General features: G+C 38.6%; 1 protein-coding gene across 2 annotated transcripts in view; it reads left to right on the top strand.

The window, feature by feature from the left end:
• Positions 1-14,188, top strand: part of PCDH19 (protocadherin 19) — a 112,221-nt gene extending 98,033 nt beyond the window's left edge. For both annotated transcript variants that reach the window (XM_016131514.2, XM_016131513.2), the window contains exon 5: positions 8,478-14,188. In XM_016131514.2, the coding sequence (XP_015987000.2) occupies positions 8,478-9,067 (590 nt within the window). In that variant the 3' untranslated portion in view covers positions 9,068-14,188. The remainder of the gene's footprint in view (positions 1-8,477) is intronic.
• Positions 14,189-20,446: the final 6,258 nt, after the last annotated feature.

Below are 20,446 nucleotides of genomic sequence, written 5' to 3'. Positions count from 1 at the left end.
TCACTCCTCTGCTTCTATTTGCCTGTTAAGCATCTTGTTCATAGATATGTATTTTTTTCATTGTTGTTATTTTGTTTTAGGTGAGCTGACCTCTTTCAGTATTTTCTGTAATGCAGGTCTGGTAGTGGGGAATTTCATCACCTTTTGTATGTCTGGAAAATTCTTTATTTCTCTTTCATATCTAAAGGAGAACTTTGCTGCATACATTATTCTTGGCTGGTAGTTCCTTTGATTTAAAATTTGAATATTTGAGTACACTCCTTTCTGGCTTGTAAGGTATTTGCTGAGAAGTCCAAAGCTTGTCTAATTTTTTTTATATAGGTTACTGTTTTCTTCTCCCTGGCTGCCCTGAGAATTCTTTCTTTGTCATTGATTTTTGAAATTTAATATAATGTGTCTTGAAGAAGGCTTTTTGGATTGAGACAATTGGATGTTCTGTTGACTTCTTGAATTCCAAGCTCCAGCTTATTCCTTAAATTTTGGAAACTCTCATCAACTATTTGCCAGAAAATGCTTTCTAATCCTTGCTCCCTTTTCTTTCCTCATGGTAGCAGCTAGTTCTTGTATTTCTCTTTTATTATTTTTCATTCTTTTGTTTCTGTCTTCTTCCTTCTGATACATTTTTAGATTTCTGTCTTTGATATCACTGATCCTTTCCTCAATTTGGTCAACTCCATTTCCCAAGCTTGCTATTTCATTATTTATTTCTTTTAGTCTGTTATTCATCTCCAAATTTCTATTTGATTCTTTGTAAGGGTTTTGATCTCCTTGCTAAAAAACTCATTCTGCTGATCTGGTTGTTTTTCAATTCCTGGAATTGTTAATATCAATAATTTTAGATCTCATTGAGCTTTTTCAGAAGTACTATCCTGAATTCTCTGTCATTTAAGTCACATATTTCTATGTCTTTAAGCTTATTTTCTGGAGATTTTTCTCTTACTTTCTGAGCTGCCTTGTCCTTTGGTTGTTCATGGTGATTAATGGACTATTTCTCTGCCTGGGCTTTAATGGAAGTGTATTCTGCTTTTTTTCCCCAGAAAGATTTATTATATAAGGTTTCTCTTTAACCTCTTGGTAAAAAGGCGTTTTTCTTTTGGTTTTCAATAGGTGACATCCAAGTCTCTTGGATTCCTCTTTATATAAAGTCTTAATAATGTCTTTTTTTCTTATAAATATTCAACTATGCTTGCTACACTCAGTCTCTATCCCTGTCAGTGTTAATGACAGTTTCAGTAGCATTTGCTCAGATTCCTTTGGGGCTCCGTGGTGTTTGTTCTTGAAAGATATGTGGGGAGATTTCCTCTGGGTTTGGCATTGGAAGCTGCAGCTTGGCCTGACATTTTGCAACTATGGCTGGTAATAAAACTGTTGTTTCTCTGCCATTCCCACTTCTCTGCTTTCTTTCCTGATCCCTGGGCACTAGTGCTTCCTGTAGTTCATAACTCTTTCAGGCAGGCTTGTTCAGAGAACTCACCTCGCCTTCTCCCCTCCCTTTCCTCCTGCATGGAGATTCGGCTGTGATAGGTAGCTTTTTTCTTTCCCCTAGTCAACTGCCTGACTTCCATGGTTTGGGTCTGTGGTCACTCTGATTTGCAGATCTCTTGTTCGGATGTGCTTGTGTGCAGGTTGGGAGCTTTTTATTGAGTTTTAGAAGTTCAACTTATTTTTGTTTCAAGGGTTAAGATCTGGGGACATCTCTCACTCCACCATGTTTCTGACATCACTCTGTCCTTCAATTTTAATTGATAGCTTCACTGCATAAAATAATCTTAATTGTAGATCCTGGCTTTTCATCACATTTAATATTTAATTTCAATCCCTTCTGGGCTGCAATGTTTCTGTTAAGGAATCAGCTCATAGTCCTATGGGAGCTCCCTTATAGGTAACTAACTGCTTTCATCTTGCTGCTTTTAAAATTCTCTCTTTGTCTTTAACCTTTGGCCCTTTAATAATGATGTATCTTGGTGTGGTCTTGTTTGGGTTCCTTGTTGGTGGGACTGTGGATTTCCTGGGGTTGTATGTCTATTTCCTTCACTAAGTTAGGGAAGATTTCCATAATTAATCTTTAAATAGGTTTTCAACTTTTTGTTTTCTCTTCTTCTGATACTATGATGTGAGTGTTGTTATGCTTGATGTTGTCTCAGAGCCCTCTTAAACTATTCTCATTGTTTTAGATTCTTTTTTTTTTCTTGTTGCTGTTCTCATTGGGTGTCTTCCACTACCCCATCCTCTAAATCACACATTTGATACTTCAGTCATCTAACCTGTTGATTCCCTCTAACGTACTCTTCATCTCAGATATTGTATTCTTAATTTCTGACTAGTTCGTTTTTATGTTTTCCATCTCCATTTTTATGTTTTCTCTCTCTTTGTTAAACTTCTCACTGAGTTCACCTACTCTTTCCATAAGTTCATCAAGTATCCTCATAACCAGGTTTTGAACTCCACATATGGTAAATTGCTTGTATCCATTTTGTTGAATTATTTTCACGGAGTTTTGTTCTGTTTTATTTTCATGTGGGATATGTTTTTTTTTGTCTTTCCACTCTGTGTTTGTTCCTGTGTATTATGTAGGGCCTCTATGTCTCCCGGTCTTAGCAGAGTGTCATTATTTAATAGGTGTGTTGTGGGGCTCTGTGGCGCAGTCTTCATTTATCATCTGAGTGAGGTGCTCCAGGTATGTCCCTTGTATGGGTTGTGTGTGATTTCCTGTTGTGGTTGAGCCTCGTTTTCCATTCGCATGTTGATGGGACGGATTGACCCTTGGGCTGATTGGTTGTGAGGATTGGCTTGTAGGGGCTGACCCTATGGAGCAGCATTTACATCAGCAGGGCTCTGGTGCTTGCCAGTCTCCCCTTTGGGTGTGTCCTTCTCAGATACTGCCCTGAATGGTACTCCAGCAATGTTGAAACAGACCACTGTGTGTGCTAGCCCAAGGGCCTCCTGGGAGGGGCTCAGCTATAGGCCAATTTCAGCCGTAGCCTGTGAATTTCTGGGGCCACCTGGAAAGAGTCACAAAGCAACTCGCAAATGGGTGCCACCTGTGCTGGGCTTATATGTACCTTGAGAGGCCAAGCCAGAAATTGAGGCTTTTTACCACTAGTTCCGGGTTTGGGGCTATTCAGCAAGAGGTATGGAGCATACCGAAATGAGATACTGCTTGTTTGGGGTTTGTCAACCTTCGAGAGATTTTTGGAAAGTCTGGAGCATGAGCCAAGACAGGCTGTTTGTATGGAAAATCCACTGGAAGAGGGTTGTGTGTGCTTGGTAGTTGAGAGGGGTGAGGTCTTAGGGAATCACTGGGGTGGAGCACCCTGTGTTAGCCAGGTTGATGGAGACTCAGATATGGTAGCCACCTACATCTGCATGCTGGGAGCTGGATGGGCTCAACCAAAGAACAATGGATACTACTAGCACTTCTGTCCAGGACAAAGCCACCCTTCCAGCCCTTACCCTGAACCTGACAACTCAGTTCTTACTCCTATATCCCTGGTGCTTTTTGAGCAGCTGTCCCAGCACTGGAGCCCAGAGTACGTGAGTCCGTCACTGAGTAATTCTGTGCATGACCCCTTTAAGAGAAACGTCTGCAACTCTCATAGACCTTTGTCTTATTCAGCCACAGTCACCACTGGTTTTCAAAGCCAGAGGTTGTGAGGACTTCTATCCTGGAACTGGAACTCTTGGCTGGGGAGCCCATTGTGGAGCTGGTACACCTTACTCCTCCAGGGGATGGGACTCTGTAAGATAATTCTCAAGCAAGATAATTCTGATTATTGACAGTCACACACAGGTGTTGGACCAGCCTATTTCACATCCCTCCCCTCCTACCAGTCTCAAGGTTATTTCTTATGTATGTCCTCAGTTTTAGGACTTCTGTTTAGCTGGACCTCAGGTGAATCCCAGCGATGGTTGTTCTATAGTGTCATTGTAATTTTGATGTGGTCTTGAGAGGAGGCGAGCACAGCATCTACCTTATACGCCATCTTGACTGGAATCTCTCTGTATTTTATTTATTTATTTTTTAATTAATCTGATCTGTTTCAAACTAAGGATGTGTGTCCCTATTCCAAAATTGTTCACTTATGTTATTTTATTTTGAAAATCTTGGAGAAAATTTCATCAGCAGAGAAAACCAATTCGCAAATTCGTCATTCACCCCTAATCATAGGTACTTTGAATTTATCTATACATAATAGTATGTTTGAATTTCCACAACTCTGTGTGGGATTTAGAGTTTTACATTTTGCTTTGCCTAGGCTCAGGTCAGTACTTTCATAGAAACATGTAGCAAGGTATAGAGTCACAAAAAGCTCATAAGAGCAATCTTAACAGGCAATTAGTGAATTGTTAGCCTACTTCTGTTTCAGATGGAGCCGGTATCTTGACAATTAATTTTGATTATACAAAGAGTTCCTCTCTAGTCTCATACCTTTATGCCCAGCCATGCTACTACATGATGACATGCATTATACATCATCTCTACCAGCCCTATACAATTCCAGAAGTAGTCTCTTTGCTTTTTTTTATATCTAAACTGCCTTCATTGCTCTTTTTAAGGGGTTTGGTATTGTGATGTTCTTTTAATAGACACTTAAATTCTTACTAAATCGACGTTTTGATTTTTAAAAGGTAATTCATATGCAGTACATTTATGAATGTAGGTTATCATGGGTTGGGAAGACATTTTTCTACCTATCTATATTCACCATGTTCCATTTCATATTTCATATGGCTATAAATACTTAAGCTAGGTTAGATTCTGTTTCTGTTATAGTGACACAGATGTCACAGGTGTTGTTTGATACCTAAAATGATAAGCACCAAGTCACTACTCTTGGTAAGGCTTTAACAAAATAGAGATATAAAAGTACCAGATAAGCCGTTATTAGTAAATCATCTCTTAGATTCAAGTTTTCAATTGTATAAGGTAAGAGCAATGCAAATAACAAGTTCATATAATTAATCCAAGAAAACTACATGTTATTCTAGCTTATATATGGCCAAAGTAGGCTTAATGAGATTGGTAAGTAAGCTTAGACTGATTGTATTCCTGGGGGCACTGAGTAAGTTTACTTTTTCTTCTTCCCAGAGACTGATTTATTCACTTAGGCAGTGGATAAGCTGAAAGCAAGTACCTTCTTTGCAGAGAAGAATCTGAGGACTGGGTTCCCTGCTCTGGTCTTTCTAGATTCCTAAGATCTTTGAGGTGTCTGTCACTGAGGTCTCTGCTCTCACTCTGTGCCTAGGCTCCAGGTTTCCTCTTGCTGTTCATTAGGAGCAGCCTACTATAGTGAAAAAGCACTGTACTTGGATTTGGGGTGACACATGGATGAATTTTCCTACTGAACTGTCTTAAAAAACAAAACAAAACTATGTCTCCAAATTCCAAGACAGCCACCTGATGCTAAAACCTTAAAATAAATGAGAGTTTTATGTGGAACCCATTAAAAGGAATCTATTAGGCTGTAGTTCACTACTGTTCTGCTTTAGGACTGTGAGCAAGTGACCTGTAATATCAGTGTAAAGGTCAGCTGCAATTTCCTCTTCATAGCTGGTCACATGTTCATGTTTCCAGACTCAAAGGCTAAGGGCTCTATGCCTCTGTGTCCTGATTTAGGGACAAAAAAGACAGGGATCCCAGAGCCTTCTGGATATTAGTTTTACTGACTTCTAGGAGACACTTGCTCAGATTTGTAGAAACAAGTTATTTATTGAAATGTTACTTTACTTAGAACTCCTTACTCTCTACCCTCATAGGAACACTCACACTAATTCTCTCTCTCTCTCTCTCTCTCTCTCTCTCTCTCTCTCTCTCTCTCTCTCTCCACTTTTGGTTTAGATTATCAAATTTATTTTTTAAAATATTTTTATTTTTAAATTACAGTTGATATATAATGTTATATTAGTTTCATGTATACAACATTAGATATTTATATAACTTACCAAGTGATCACCCCAATAAACCCAGTACCCATCTGACATCATACTTACAATATTACAATATTATTGACTATATTCCTTATACTACATATCAATCACCATGACTATTTCATAACTACCAGTTTGTGCTTCTTAATCCCTTTCCCTTTTCACCCATTTCCCTAACTCTCCTCCCACCTGGCAACCATCAATTTGTTCTCTGTATCTATGAGTTTGTTTTTGTTTTGTTTGTTCATTTATTTTGTTCTTTAGATTCCACATCTAAGTGAAATCATGTGGCATTTGTCTTTTTCTGCTCAACTTACTCCATTCAGCACAATGTCCTCTAGGTTCAATCGTGTTGTTGCAGGTGGCAAGATTTCATTCTTTTTTTTTATGGTTGATTAATACTTTATTGTATGTGTGTATTACCTCTTCTTTATGTAATCATCCATTAATGGACACCCAGGTTGCCTCACACTAATTCTTTGGAGCTATTACTTTGAAAGTTATGAGATGGGTCTCAGAAGATAGAGAGGAATAAAGATATTTTTGGAAAATTTTAAAGATGTGAATTCCGTTCTACTGGATAGATCCTGGGCCTCTGGGGGAAAAGCACAAGATATGGATAAAACTGATTGTTGGTGGATCAGCCACAGTCTCTTCCACTCATACCATTTAGGTCTATACTAAGTGTTTCTTAAGTATGTCCTAAGATGTTTCCCTTGCTTTCATGCTTTTTGCCTCCCAGGAACATAAGATGATAGGCTATCAGATAGATGGCAGCACTGAAGTTTGTAGGGGAGAGGCAGAGAAAGTGCTTTGAAAAACCATTCATTTTGCAGAAGAGGCCATGCACCCCTGACATGGAACTCTGTTGGAGTTTGTAGAAACATGGTCTTATTTATATGGAAGACATTTATCTGGTTGGCGATAATGCTCAGTTATTATTTGGTTCCAGACTGAAAAATTCTGAGTGTTTCATTCTCTAGCACTGAAATGGGGCTAAAATAGTCATCTCGAATATAAATCAACAAATTATATCCAGGTACATGGAAGAACTATTACCTTTGTTTGGCTTTCCAGTAGTTTAAACTAGGTCAAAGGCCATTCCCAGAATTGTGTTGAAATCTGGATTCAGCATGCATTATGCCTTGACATTTAGCTGTTACCAATGCCTTTTCTCCAAATGATAAGCATACACCCAAATCAACCATTATTTCTTGAGCATCCTTGCATGTACCCCTTTGCCAAAATGACCTTTGATGAATGAAGCAGAGCAATGACTCTTTTATATGCCTTTTATTCTTTGAAAATAATCAAGAAACAAACAAAAAGCTATAAGCATATAAGGAAGGCATGTTATATGTAGACTAATATCACACAAGACTCTGAATTGCAGACTTCTTCCCCCTGCAAAAGTACAATCATAATATATATTACAACTTTTTTTGGAGACATGTATTTTGTCTTTGTAATTCTTCCTTATCTCCTCACCTCCTCCAACCCTGTCCCAATGTAGTTTATAAATGCTAAGGTGCTCATATTTTTATATACTGAATGTGATGAAAATTTCCATTAGGTCAACCTCATGCAAGAATATAAATAAATATAAATGGATCTGGAAAACTAGGGCATAAACCAGACATTGAGATTAACAATCCTTCCTATGGACAGGCAGAAGTTAACCCTAAATTAACCTGATATGAAAAAAGAAATACATATCTCATCAATAATTATGAACTCAAATTGCTAAGATTTCCTATGATAGGGCTAAAGTAATCCATGGAAGATTATTTTATAAAATATGACCCTAATAAAACTGCAGATAAAGAAGATAAGGAGGGATGGCTAGTTGGGTATAAGTAAATGATATTCAACCTATGAGTGACGTGTGCATAGGACCAATTTAAGCTTATGGGTCAGAAGGAAGTATATTCCTTCTGATGGGAAATCAAGTTATGTAAATCACTTAGTGAAGAGACTGGCTGGTGGGACTGGTGGTCAAAAGGAATTGATGTGATATCAAAGACAACATGATACCAACCTAAAATTAAACTGTATCACTGACAGGTAGGGTGGAAATGTGGTTGGCAGTGTTGTTGCTCAAAATATGGCCAAAATTTTTCAGATATACTGACTGTTATATTTTCTGCTCTGCTTCCACTTCCTCTTCTTCTGGAACCACTTTCAAACATAGTTGATTTTTTAGGAATTGTTGATAAAAATGCTGACTTTCAGCACCTGGATACTCAGGGTGAACTTTTCTTAAATATATATTTTTCATCATAATGTGTTTCCCTTTAGGTTTTTAGTTTTGTCAGCAGTAGAAACAACAATAAAAATAATTTTTTAAAAAGGAAAAGTAGACAGGAGGAGGTCTACAGCCTTTTAAAAATCCAATTCTTCACACTTGTCCCAAAAGGCAATAAAGGACTACCAAAAGTGCCATTTTCCAGAAGCACTTGTGGGTACCTAAGAAACCAGAACATTGGGGAGTAACTATTATTCCAGGGAAATTCTGATGATGAAACTCACATTTTATTTTCTTCAAACAGATCAAAGTGAAGGATTTCACTGCAGGGAAGAATGCCGGATTCTTGGCCACTCTGACAGATGTTGGATGCCCCGGAACCCCATGCCCACACGCTCCAAGTCCCCTGAGCATGTGAGGAACATCATTGCACTGTCCATTGAAGCTACTGCTGCAGATGTTGAGGCTTATGATGACTGTGGCCCCACCAAGCGGACTTTTGCAACCTTTGGAAAAGATGTCAGTGATCACCCAGCTGAGGAGAGGCACACCCTGAAAGGCAGGAGGACTGTTGATGTGACCATCTGCAGCCCTAAGGTCAATGGCGCTATCCGGGAAGCAGGCAATGGCTGTGAAGCTATTAGTCCTGTCACCTCCCCCCTGCACCTCAAGAGCCCTCTGCCTACCAAGCCTTCTGTGTCTTACACCATTGCCCTGGCACCGCCAGCTCGCGATCTGGAGCAGTATGTCAACAATGGCCCTTCTCGTCCCTCTGAGGCTGAGCCCCGTGGAGCTGACAGTGAGAAAGTCATGCATGAGGTCAACCCCATTCTGAAGGAGGTTCATGACAAAGAGTCTCCTGGTGTGAAGCGTCTGAAGGATATAGTTCTCTAAGCCAGTCTTGGAGAAGGGAGAGAAATCATGATGGCTAGTGAAGAAGCAGGAGCTGATTGTTTTAATTGCTCACCAATAGTTGGTTCTTGAGTGGCTGTTATTTCAGAGCTTTCCATAAATCTATTGCTTACAAATGACTATCATTTTGTGACAATCCCTCTCATTTCAACAGGCAGTGGGGGTGTTCAGTGGGAGTAAATTAGCTTTGGCTTGAGTTGTTCATGGGGCCTTGATGTTGGGGAAACAGACAAATTCAGTTGTGAAAAGTATTATGTACTAAGTATTTGAATTTATATATTTTTCTATGTCTAAATTATAATATAAATTACCATTGTTTGTGGAGAATCACATTTAAAAAAACAAAAAAAACCGTTCTGGACACCTTTAATAAGCTCGCCACTGATTTGTTGTGTAGGCAAGTTAATGGTAATTTATTGTGTACTATTCATTGATTCAGTGATGTGAAAACAAGCCCTCAAAAAGGTTGTTTCTGAAGCTTGAGTACTTTCCAATGCCGCTACTTTGCTGTGGACACCCCTGCTTTAAGAATCCTTTTGCTAGCTGTGCTATTGTTGTATTTGATATTGCAAATTGCTACGTGTATGGTGATGACAAAGGCTTTTAGAGGTTGTTTTTTTTTCTTAAAAAATAAATAAAACTACAGACAAAAACAAAAGTGAAAACAATTGAGGAGGCAAGTAAATGAGCAACACCACACATAGAATGAGTACTTGGAGAGTACTCACTCTTGAAAGATACCTATGTAGTGATTGCTTACCACCTTGCAGAGTATTTTGCCTGCCTTTCAGTCTTCTGCTCAGATCTTTAATAGATCACTGCAGAAAGTTATGTTTGGATATTCTACTATCTAATTTGCAGTTGTCAGAAATAATATGCTGAAAGTTTTATGAGATCAATTTTTCTAATTTTCAGTAAAGTTGAACAAAAGTCGTTCTTGAAGTTATCAGTTTCCAGGCTTAGAAATTCCCCATCTCCAATCATCTAAAACTCAAAAAGACTGATTTTTTTTTGAGATCTAAATTAGTATATTTTTAGACACACATTTCCTGATTCAGTGTTTCCAAGTCACAATTAGAATTACACTACAAAGCATGTCATGGGCTGGAATTGAGGACTCCATGTTGCTCTGTATCATAGGATTATAACTGAGATAGAGTAAGCAGTACAGAGTATACGTTTAGGAAAAGACAGGTAACAGGTAATAACATCACTAATCCAATTACTGTGCCTTCCCTATGGAGACACTTAGACACTTGAACTCATTTTTATTATGACTAATACTTTTATAAAAATTAAAAATATGAACAGGAAACTATTAAAAATTCTTTAGATTTAGTTAACTGTTTGCTGTAGGCTAGGAATACACCTTTTTTATTAATAAGTTTGTTATGCACATTTTTTGTTTATCATTTTCCAACTCCCCCATTTATTAACCGTCTATTAATATTCAATAGCCAACATAGTATTCTTGCAGCCTAAGAGTTTGTTATTTAAAAGTAAACAAATATGTCATTTTTGCTCTGTCTTGGTTTTTAAAGAGTTGTTTCTACAGAAACAAGTTTTGCAATTCTGTTCTCATTTGTTTCATTTTTTTGAAATTCAAGAGTATCCAGAAAAAAGGCTTAGAGGTTAGAGCACTAGAATGCAGAAGACAATGTATTTTTTTTAAGTGTAGATAGGTAAGTCAGCTCTTTTAAATGTTTTAGTTATTTTTGCCTGAGTTCCTGGCTTTATACATTACTAGGAATGTTTTCTTGTACGGGGGTAGGGCTTTAAGGGAGGGGGATGGTAAGGAAGTAGAGATGGGATTAGGTAGGGGAGAATATTTCTGAAAAAGAACCTATAATGAAGCTACAAATTTATCTTTATTTCTTATTCAGTGCTGAATACTACCTCATGCAAAATATTGGTGTGGCTGCAAATTTCCCTTTGAAACTGAAACAATTAGAGATCGATGAATGTGACATCTACATTTTGGCTCATTTCACTTTTTCTCATGCACTCTTTTTTCTCCTTTTGATTCATTTTTTATTAGTAAATTTTGAATTAGGTAGGTATTTCTGTTTGCAAGTTACTGTTTGATTAACACATTAAAATCATTTTTTTTCATTTAACATTATGATGGCTGACTATAGAATTTAGATTGTTCCTTAACTTATCCATCCTGATATTATGTTGTAAACTACCACCTCAAGGTCACTTGCATGTCAAATTTGATTGTTTTTATAAGGTGTATTTCATACAATGTTTGGTGGGAATCAAGAAGTTGAAAAGATTGTGGCAAGTGGGAATATTATGTGGCTGTTGAGCCAGAGAGGCCACTGGCTTACCATACTTCTTACCAGCTAAATTTAAAATGGTTAGAGTAGCCGTGGTATTGATTTTACTTTTCTCTTGTCTTTTTTGTCTCCATTTTTTTTCAGAATTCAGTTTCCAGCTACAAACTTATCTTTTTTTTTCCTATCAAAATACTTTGTTTTTTGGTGGGCAGAGGTATTTTTGGCTTCCAGATCCTTTATTGAGCATGTTCAGAGAATTCCCCTCATTAAGCAAATATCTTTTTTTCTCTATAATTGTCTAATGTATACATTCTCCCAGAAGCACAACTGCATTCTATGAGGGTTCTGTAAGCTGGTTTTATAGATAGTCTGTGCCTGCAAATAGGAGTTGTGTGCAAGGATCCTAAATTTCCCTTTGGCTCGTATTTTTCACTCTTTCTTTTCAACACATCTGATGAAAAGTCACAAAGGCTAAAGGGCCAAATATTCTTCCTTTTCCCTCTCTAAACATGTTACTAATTTAAATATGAGGGAGCAGTTTCAGTTCCAAAATACTGGGGAGTTCTATTCCATTTATTCTGCTGTCCGTTTTGGGGAGGAGTTGATGTTGAGGTATGACTTGCTTTGCTAAGAACCACTTTGAGCACATCCCTAGGCAAGTAAACTTCTTCATGAGTTGTAAAGGGTTTAGTCTGCTTTGGTTGATTGCTTTTCCTCAAGTATGGGATGGTACTATATACAAGGAATATAGGGAGAGGGGAACCATGCTATGTGGAATCTCTTCTTTTTTTTTATACTGACTAATTTTGAAATCTGTTCAGAATGAAACTTACCATCCCTTTTATCCTCTTAGAGCCAGTAAAGTACGGCTCACCTTATTGCCCAGATAGGTATTGGGCCAAGGGATCCTATAATACCTGAAGGACACTGGTTCTCAAAGTGTAATCCCTGGAGCAGCAGCAACAGTTTCAGTTGGAAACTTGTTAGAAATGATAATTCTGTCTTCACCCAGACCAAATGAAGCAGAAACTCTGAGGGTGGGGCCTAACAATCCATATGAATCAGATGCCCACTAAAGTTGGAGGGTTTGTTAAAGCACAGTTCAGTGGCCTTACAGTTTCTGATTCAGTAGGTCTGGGGTGGGATCTGAATCTTTGCCTATTCAAAATTTCCCAGGTGATGCTAATGCAGCTTGCCAGGGACTACACTTTGAATATCTCTGCTTCAGAGTAAATTTGCCTAATAGAGCTGATTGCACTTAAGGTGCTTATTTAAACTAATTCATTGACATGATGACCTATTGATTACTAATCAAAAATGTTAAAGGGTGTACGACTTAGAACACTGAAAACTGGTACCATCCAGAATATCATCCTGGTAGTGTTACTTCAGCATATGACTGATTATATGAAGGCAAGTCAGTTGAACTTTTCATATAGCTCTATCACATCATTAATGAGTAAAACAAAAGTGGTCCACAAAGAGCAGTTTTTTGGAGAGGCAGAGGTGTAGAGAATAGCTCGACTGGGCATCCAGGGTGGGAAAATGATTATTATTGTACATAATAGAAGTTCCGACTGGAATTACAATTCCTTTATGGGGATCATTTTGATGCTGAATGTTCCCCAAAGCATCCTGACAAGTCTGGTCCACTTGGCTCTTTACCTAGGATAATAAGACCCTAAATGACTGAAAAATTGGCATAAATGAGCTTAAGAAGTCCATTGTATACAGTCCTAGTGTTTGCCTTCTTGGTAAGATTACATTTAAGGATGTCATTTCATGAGTCAAATTGTATCTGCTGACACTGAAGTGTATTGAGATGTTGTTCTTTAGTTTAAGTATGTAACAAAGTAATAATCAAAGGGGATATGTGGGGGTGGGACTGGGTGGCTTTATATTGATAATGAAATATTCCAGAGCAAAACACATTGTCCTAATGAAGTTGTTGCAGCTCTCTTTTTTGCTTGTGAGGCTGGAATTGACCTGTGGGTCACTTGTTGTGCAAAAATGAATTAATTTCAAATAGAACTCATAATGCTTTTGTAAAACAAAGAAAATCAACCACCTTGTCTGAAAGATATTTTGTGAGGCGCTCTTGGTAAAGAAAAACCCACACAAACCTGATCTTGATTGGAAAGCACTGTAGGTCATTAGGGAAAATTGATGATGCTGATTGTTGCTCCAGCCGTGTTGGCATTAAAGATGACCTTGCTACTAACTGAAAGTTGCTGTCAACCTTAGCAAACAAACCAGCTAACACCAATATAGCACTGGTTAAGTAAATTTTTACTGGCATTGGCTGGCGTTCAGTTGTGGAAGGCTAGGATACAGACTTTAATGACCAAGAGCCAGACTAGCTCAAGCTAGAAATTCAGCAACAAATACCTCTGTGTGCTATTTGAATGCTAAGGTATTAGTTGCAAAAGGCTTTTGCCTTCGCTCCTCTAGTGAGGGGAATGAGCCTGATGACACTATTACTGTTTACCTGTCAAACCAGGGTGGAAATTTAGAGGGATGCAAGTGCAGTATGTCTCATTATGCAGTCTCTGTTGCTGATATGATATGAAGATAAAATTGTTGTATATGCTGATCTGTATGTTATGTACATTTTCACAGTGATTGAAACATTGTAAAAAGAAAAAAAGATGAAAAAGAATCACCACTCTGTCTATTTTATGATGATAAAGCAGCTTTATTAAATTATTACAATTATGTTTTAAATGGTGTTATCTGCCACATTGTTTCCTTTTATCTGGTGGTTCTCTGTTTCCCCTTTAAATGTGTTTTCTCTGCTTTAAAAATTTAATGCATTTTAGTATTAAAGGCTATTATGAAAAAATTTTAAGTGTTTGACAATATGTGTCTTGGGGGGTGTTGGTCGGCTTGAGGGTGGGGGTGACTATTAGGGCTAGGAGAATATTAGGGGTCACTGATGTTCAGGTCCAAAAGTTTCCTCTTGCATTTTCCACTTCATAGAATCACCAACTCTCCAACTAAGAGAGGACTCTCCTTCAGCCAGGCTCTAGTCATTTGAGTATTTCTCCTCCTTCCCACCCCAGTTGATACCTGTGTCTGGTACTTTTTTCTGCAGATGAAGAATGACCCATTTGTATCAAGAATGATAAAGGCTTTACAGGATGGTACTTTAAACAAGAGCACTAAAACCATTCTTTAAGTAAACCATTTGGGGCCAACTTTACAGTAGTACTTTTCTGAAGAATTAATTTTTTAAAAGGTGAGAAATAGTAGAGGTTGACAATAGAGGAAAAGAGAGTTTAAATCAAAGATGACCTGGCTGCCTCTTTGATGCCTTCAGGTTTGAAAGTAAAGCAACAGGAGAGGCTCTCGCTTTGCATGTAACAAGGCTGAAGTGAAAGCCCTGACGAGCTTTCTTTATTCAGACTATTCTCTGGGACTTAGGTCTTAGACTGTAAGTATTTATTCTGGCTGCAACTAGCAGGAAAAAATCAGAGTAGCAGAAAAAAGGATTAGGGTAGAACTTTTCCAAATAGTGCCTTTAGTGGTTAAAGGCTAAATTTCTTTAGTATGACCTATTCTCTCTGGACAATTAAAAATGATCTCAAGGAAATGCACTGTTTCCTCAGACATCCATCTTCCTATTATCTCTACCCACCTGTGTTGAATGGAGATTACACTATATTCTACAGAATTAGCCCTAAAGCTACAGCAATAACCAGTTATTTAGCACTGCAGTTTAACAGGTGTTATATCAGAATGCGAACAGACATGCTGGGGCACATGAAGTTACATACACTGATGTATGCACAGATATTCACACAGAGTCACAAATGTTCATAAAGGCGTATGAGAAGGAGGCTGGCCTGTGATTGGATTGAAGGCCCTTACATCATTGGCTATTCGAAATGCTTCTGGTTAGCCTACACCAAAACGGCAAAGAAAAAATGTTTCCTTGATCCTCTTATGCCGTTGTGTGTGTGTGTGTGTGTTTGGCCCTGAAAGGGAATAACAACTGTTCCTAAATAAGATCTTTCAAAAGATGAGAAAGAGAAAGCCAACTCTTACATAATGAGAATTTACATATGCAGCATAAGTCTATCCCAAGTCATGGACAAGCACTGTAACTCTGCCTCAAGTGGGAGAGTTATTAGATTAGAGGCATAACTTCAAATCATTTCAAATTTATAAACAAAGTTTTTAAATAACTTTTAAAAAATTAATTCCAGTTGACATACAATATATTAATTTCAAATGTACAATATAAGAGGCATGCATTCACGTAACTTATGAAGTGATTGCCCTGATCAATCTAGCACCCATCTGACACCACACATAGTTATTACAATATTATTGACTATATTCCTTGTGCTATACTTTACATGCCCATGACTATTTTGTGACTACCAGTTTCTATTTCTTAACCCCTTTCCATCTGGCAATCATCAAAATGCTCTTTGTATCTATGAGTTTATTTCTGTTTTGTTTATTTTGTTCTTTAGATTACACATGTAAGTGAAATCACATGGCATTTATCTTTCTTTGTCTGACTCCACTCAGCACAATACTCTCTAGGTCCATCCAAGTTGCTACAGGTGGCAAGGTTTCATTCGTTTTTTGTGGCGAATATTCGATTGTATATAAGTAACACCTCTTCTTCATTCATCTATTGATGGACACCCAGAATGCCTTCATATCTTGACTATTGTAAATAATGCTGCAATGAACATATGCATGCCATATACTTTCAAAGTAGTATTTTGGGTTTCTTCGGATAAATACTGAGAAGTAGAATTACTTGGTCCTTCTTGTCTCTTGTTGTAACCTTTGCTTTAAAGTCTATTTTTTCTGGTATAAGTATTGCTACCCCAACTTCTTGTTTGTTTGTTTTTCCTTTCCATTTCATGAAATATCTTTTTCCATCTCTTTACTTTCAGTCTGTGTGAGTCTTTTTATCTAAAGCGAGTCTCTTGTAGGCAGCATATGTAAGGGTCTTACTTTCTTATCCATTATAGACCCTATATTCTTTTCATTGGAGCATTTAACCCATTTACATCTAAAGTAATTGTTAATAAATATGTAGTGCTGCTATTTTATTATTTATAATTTTTATCTTTTTAGTGTTTCTCATCCCCCTCCTCTTACCCCCTCCTCCTTCTCTGTTTTTATGATACTGGTTTGGTGATGATGAACTCCTTTTTCTTGTGTGGGAAACTCTTTATCTGTCCTTTGATTTTAAATGATAGCTTTGCTGGTTTGAGTAATCTTGGCTGTAGGACCTTGCTTTTCATCACTTTGAATATTTCATCTGGCCTGCAAAATCTCTACTGAGTAATCAGCTGATGGTCTTATGGCAACACCCTCGTAACTAATTGCTTTTAAGATTTTCTCCTTGTCTTTAACCTTTGGCATTTTTAATTATAATATGTCTTGGTGTGGACTTCTATGGGTTCATCTTGTTTGGGACTCTCTGCACTTCCTGGGCTTGTATGTCTATTTTTTTTTTTACCAGTTTAGGGATGTTTTCTGTCATTATTTCTTTAAATAGGTTTTCAATTTTTTGTTCTCTTCTCCTTTTGGTACCTCTGTGATGGAAATGTTGGTAAGCTTGATGTTGTCCTAGAGGCCCATTAAAATATCCTCATTTGTTCAAATTATTTTTTCTTGTTGCTCTTCTGAGTGGTATTTTCGATTACCTCATCTTCTAAGTCACTGATTCAATCCTCTCCTTCATATAACCTATTGTTTGTTCTTCCTAAGGTAGTCTTCATTTCAGTTATTGTATTATTCACTTCTGGTTGGTTCTTTTTTATGTTTTATCTCCATTTTTATGTTTTCTATGTATTTGTTAAAGTTCTTACTGAGTTTATCTACTCTTCCCCTAAGTTCATTAAGCATCCTTATAACCAGTGTTTTGAACTCTGCATCTGGCACATGGCTTGTCTCCATTTTGTTTGGTTCTTGTTCTGGAATTTTGTTCTGTTCTTTTATTTGGGACATGTTTCTTGGTCTACCCATCTTGGCTGTCTCCCTGTGTTTGTTTTTATGTATTATGTAGAGCTGCTATGTCTCCAGATCTTAGTAGAGTAGCCTTATGTAGGAGGTGTTCTGTGGGATACAGTGGCGCAGTCTTTCTAGTCACCTGAGCCAAATGCTCCAGATTTGTCCCTTGCATGACTTGTGTGTGCCCTCCTGATGTAGTTGAGCCCTGGTTGCTGTTTGCATGTCAATGGGAAGGATTGACCCTCAAGATGATTGGTTGTGAGGACTGGCTAGTGACTACAGTAGAGGAACTGTTGTGCAGGGGCTGACCCTACAGAGTAGGATTCACTTGATCAGGGTTCTGGCGCCTGCCCAGTGTGCCCTTTGGGTATGTTGTTCTTGGATGGGGGCCCAGGTAGTGCTTCACTCGAAGCCAGCCACCAGGAATGCTGGCACTAGGGCCTCCTGGAAGGGGCCCTGCCATAGGTCAAGTTCAGCTGCCATTTGTGCCCTGCCTTGGGTCACCTGGCATGAGCTACCAAGCAATCTGCAGATGCTTGCTACCCATGCTGGTCTTAGAGGTGCCTTGAGAGGCCAAGCCAAGAACTGAGGGTGGCTGCCACTAGTGCCAAGCTTGGGCTGCTCAGCAAGAGATACAAGGTACGCTGTGTCTACATGCTGCTTATTTGTGGTTTGTGAAACCTCGAGAGATTTAGGAAAGTCTGCCACATATGCCAAGTCAGGCCATTTGTATGGAAAGCCACTGGAAGTGGCTCAGGTGGGCCTGATAGTTGGGTGGAGTAGGGTCTCAGGGAATCACCAGGGGGGGACAACCAGTGTTAGTCAGGTTGATAAAAACTCAGATATGGTGGTAACTTGCATTAGTATGGTGCATGAGGGGAAGGCCCAACAACAGAACAGTGGCCTCTCTCAGAATTTCTGTCTGGGAGAAAGCTGCCCCTCCAGTCTTCACTTTGAAGCTGGGAAACTCAGTTCCTCCCCATATGTCCCTGGCAGCTTTTGAGTTGCTGACCCAGCACTGGACCTCAGAGCAGGTGAGTTTGTCAGCAGGTAAGTCTGCATAGTGGTCCTTTAAAAAGAATGCTAGGGACCCATGTTGCCCTCTGTCTCACTCAGCCACAATCTCCACTGGTTTTCACAGCCAGAAGTTATGGAGATTTCTCTTCCTAGTATTGGAACCCTGTGTAGGGGAGCCCAAATGGGACCAGGACCCCTTGTTCCTCTAGGGGGATATCTGCAGCTAAGATATCCCTCCCCATTCTCAATAGCCACATGTGGGTGTGGGACCATCCCATCCTGTATCTCCGCCCCTCCTAGCTGTTTAAATGTGGCCTCTTCTCTTTGTCCCCAGTCATAAGGCTTATGTTTAACAAGACTTCAGGTGGTTCTTAATGATGACTGTCTTGTAGTTTAGTTGTAATTTTGATGTGGTTGTGAGAGAAGGCAAACGCAGCATTTGTTTACTCCACCATGACTGGAAAGCCATAAATAAGAAAAAAAGTATTAAATAATCTATTTCCTCATTTTGGTAACGGGATGCTTGTGACTCACCTCATGTATATCACTAATTTACAATGCATGAGGTCAAGAAATATGGTGGGAATTAATGCCTAAGGGGCCAGTTTCTGATAGATGTCAGCTGCTCCAGGGACAAATAAGGTTAACCATTTTCATTATTTTGGTTTTGTAGAACATAAATGCCTTAGGAAAGCATATAAGGTAGCAACTTATAAGGAAATGTAACCATTAGTCAAACAAAATTATCTATGATGGGAGCAGAAAGGCGTTCTCTTAGAGTGTTAGGTCTTAACCTTCTTCCATATTGACAAATGGCCTACTTTCACATGTCTACTTCTTCTATCCATGTGCTGCTTTTGATGTGAAGAAGCACTACAGGTGGGAAGTAACAAAAGATTCTTTCAGTTACATGAAATTCCTGGCTCACTGGCTGTACTTCCACCCAACCATTTCGATGATCAGTGAGTGCACTACAGGGAGTCCTCAGAGCCCTGCTGGAAACCATTGTTTCTTCCAAGAGGTGAGGAGGTATATGTGCTAGTGGTCCCAACACTTCCCTACTTTCCTTCTCTTTGTGTCTCAGTGTCTTGATTTCCCCCAGGTACCCAAAGTTATAATTCCCTTAGTTTTTCAGGTTCTCTACTATGTTTCCCTCTCCCCAACCATGGTTTTCCCTTCTCTTGTGTCTTCCCTATTTCTCTTTCCACTCTAAATTATCTCTAAAATTTCACTGTATTCTATCCCTTCTAGGGTTTTTATTTACTATGTTTTAAGGGAGGCAAACTTTTCTTGAGTATTGACTATGTGCTAAACACCATGCAAACATCATCCTTTTCATTCTCACAGTAACCTTTTGGGGTAGATGATGATAGATCCATTCTATAAAAAAAATAGAGGCTTAAAGAGCATAGGTGAGTTGCCCAAGGTCACTCACCTACTAAGTAGCAGAGCTATGATTCAAAATTATGTCGTTTTACTTAGAAATTATTACTCTTTTCAGCTACTTTTAATGGATAGGTAACCAACCTGATAAGTTCTTCCTGACTAGAGTATTAAAAATGAATATTAATGTCTTATGGCATTTGTCTATCTGGAAAACGTATCAACATTTTAACTGAGATTTTTGAGAACCCAGTGTCATGGTCCAAAGAAATGATTATAGCAGTGGCATTTTCAGGCCAGGGTGTTTTTGATCAGCTTCATAGGCATCTCTCAACTCTTTATATACCCAATGCCTGCCTTTCAAGTTTCATTAGTCATGCATGACAGGTCAATGGCTCCTTTTAGAGTCTATGCACTCTAGCTAGTCAACGGCCCTTGAAATGAAGGTCTAGTGACCCTACATTCATCTGTCCCTTTGAGTTTCATGCAGTCTGTCAAAGATGTATTCATGCGTGTGACAGGTCAGCACAGCTGGAGTTAATCCCAATGTATATTCACAACAGGCCTCGGTGACTTGTTCAGATCCAGAAAGTTGGTTGAGGGTTAGGGAGTTTGAGAGCAGAAACAAGGTGGTAGTGGTAATGGGGAGGGGAAACATACTTGAAAAATAAATGGAAAGCCCAGGCTATTGTAAGAA

This window comes from Rousettus aegyptiacus, unplaced genomic scaffold, assembly GCF_014176215.1.
Source record: "Rousettus aegyptiacus isolate mRouAeg1 unplaced genomic scaffold, mRouAeg1.p scaffold_m13_p_9, whole genome shotgun sequence".
NCBI classification, from domain to species: domain Eukaryota; kingdom Metazoa; phylum Chordata; class Mammalia; order Chiroptera; family Pteropodidae; genus Rousettus; species Rousettus aegyptiacus.
The sequence above is the reverse complement of the archived record's forward strand: the minus strand, read 5'-3'. Positions and strand labels throughout refer to the sequence as shown.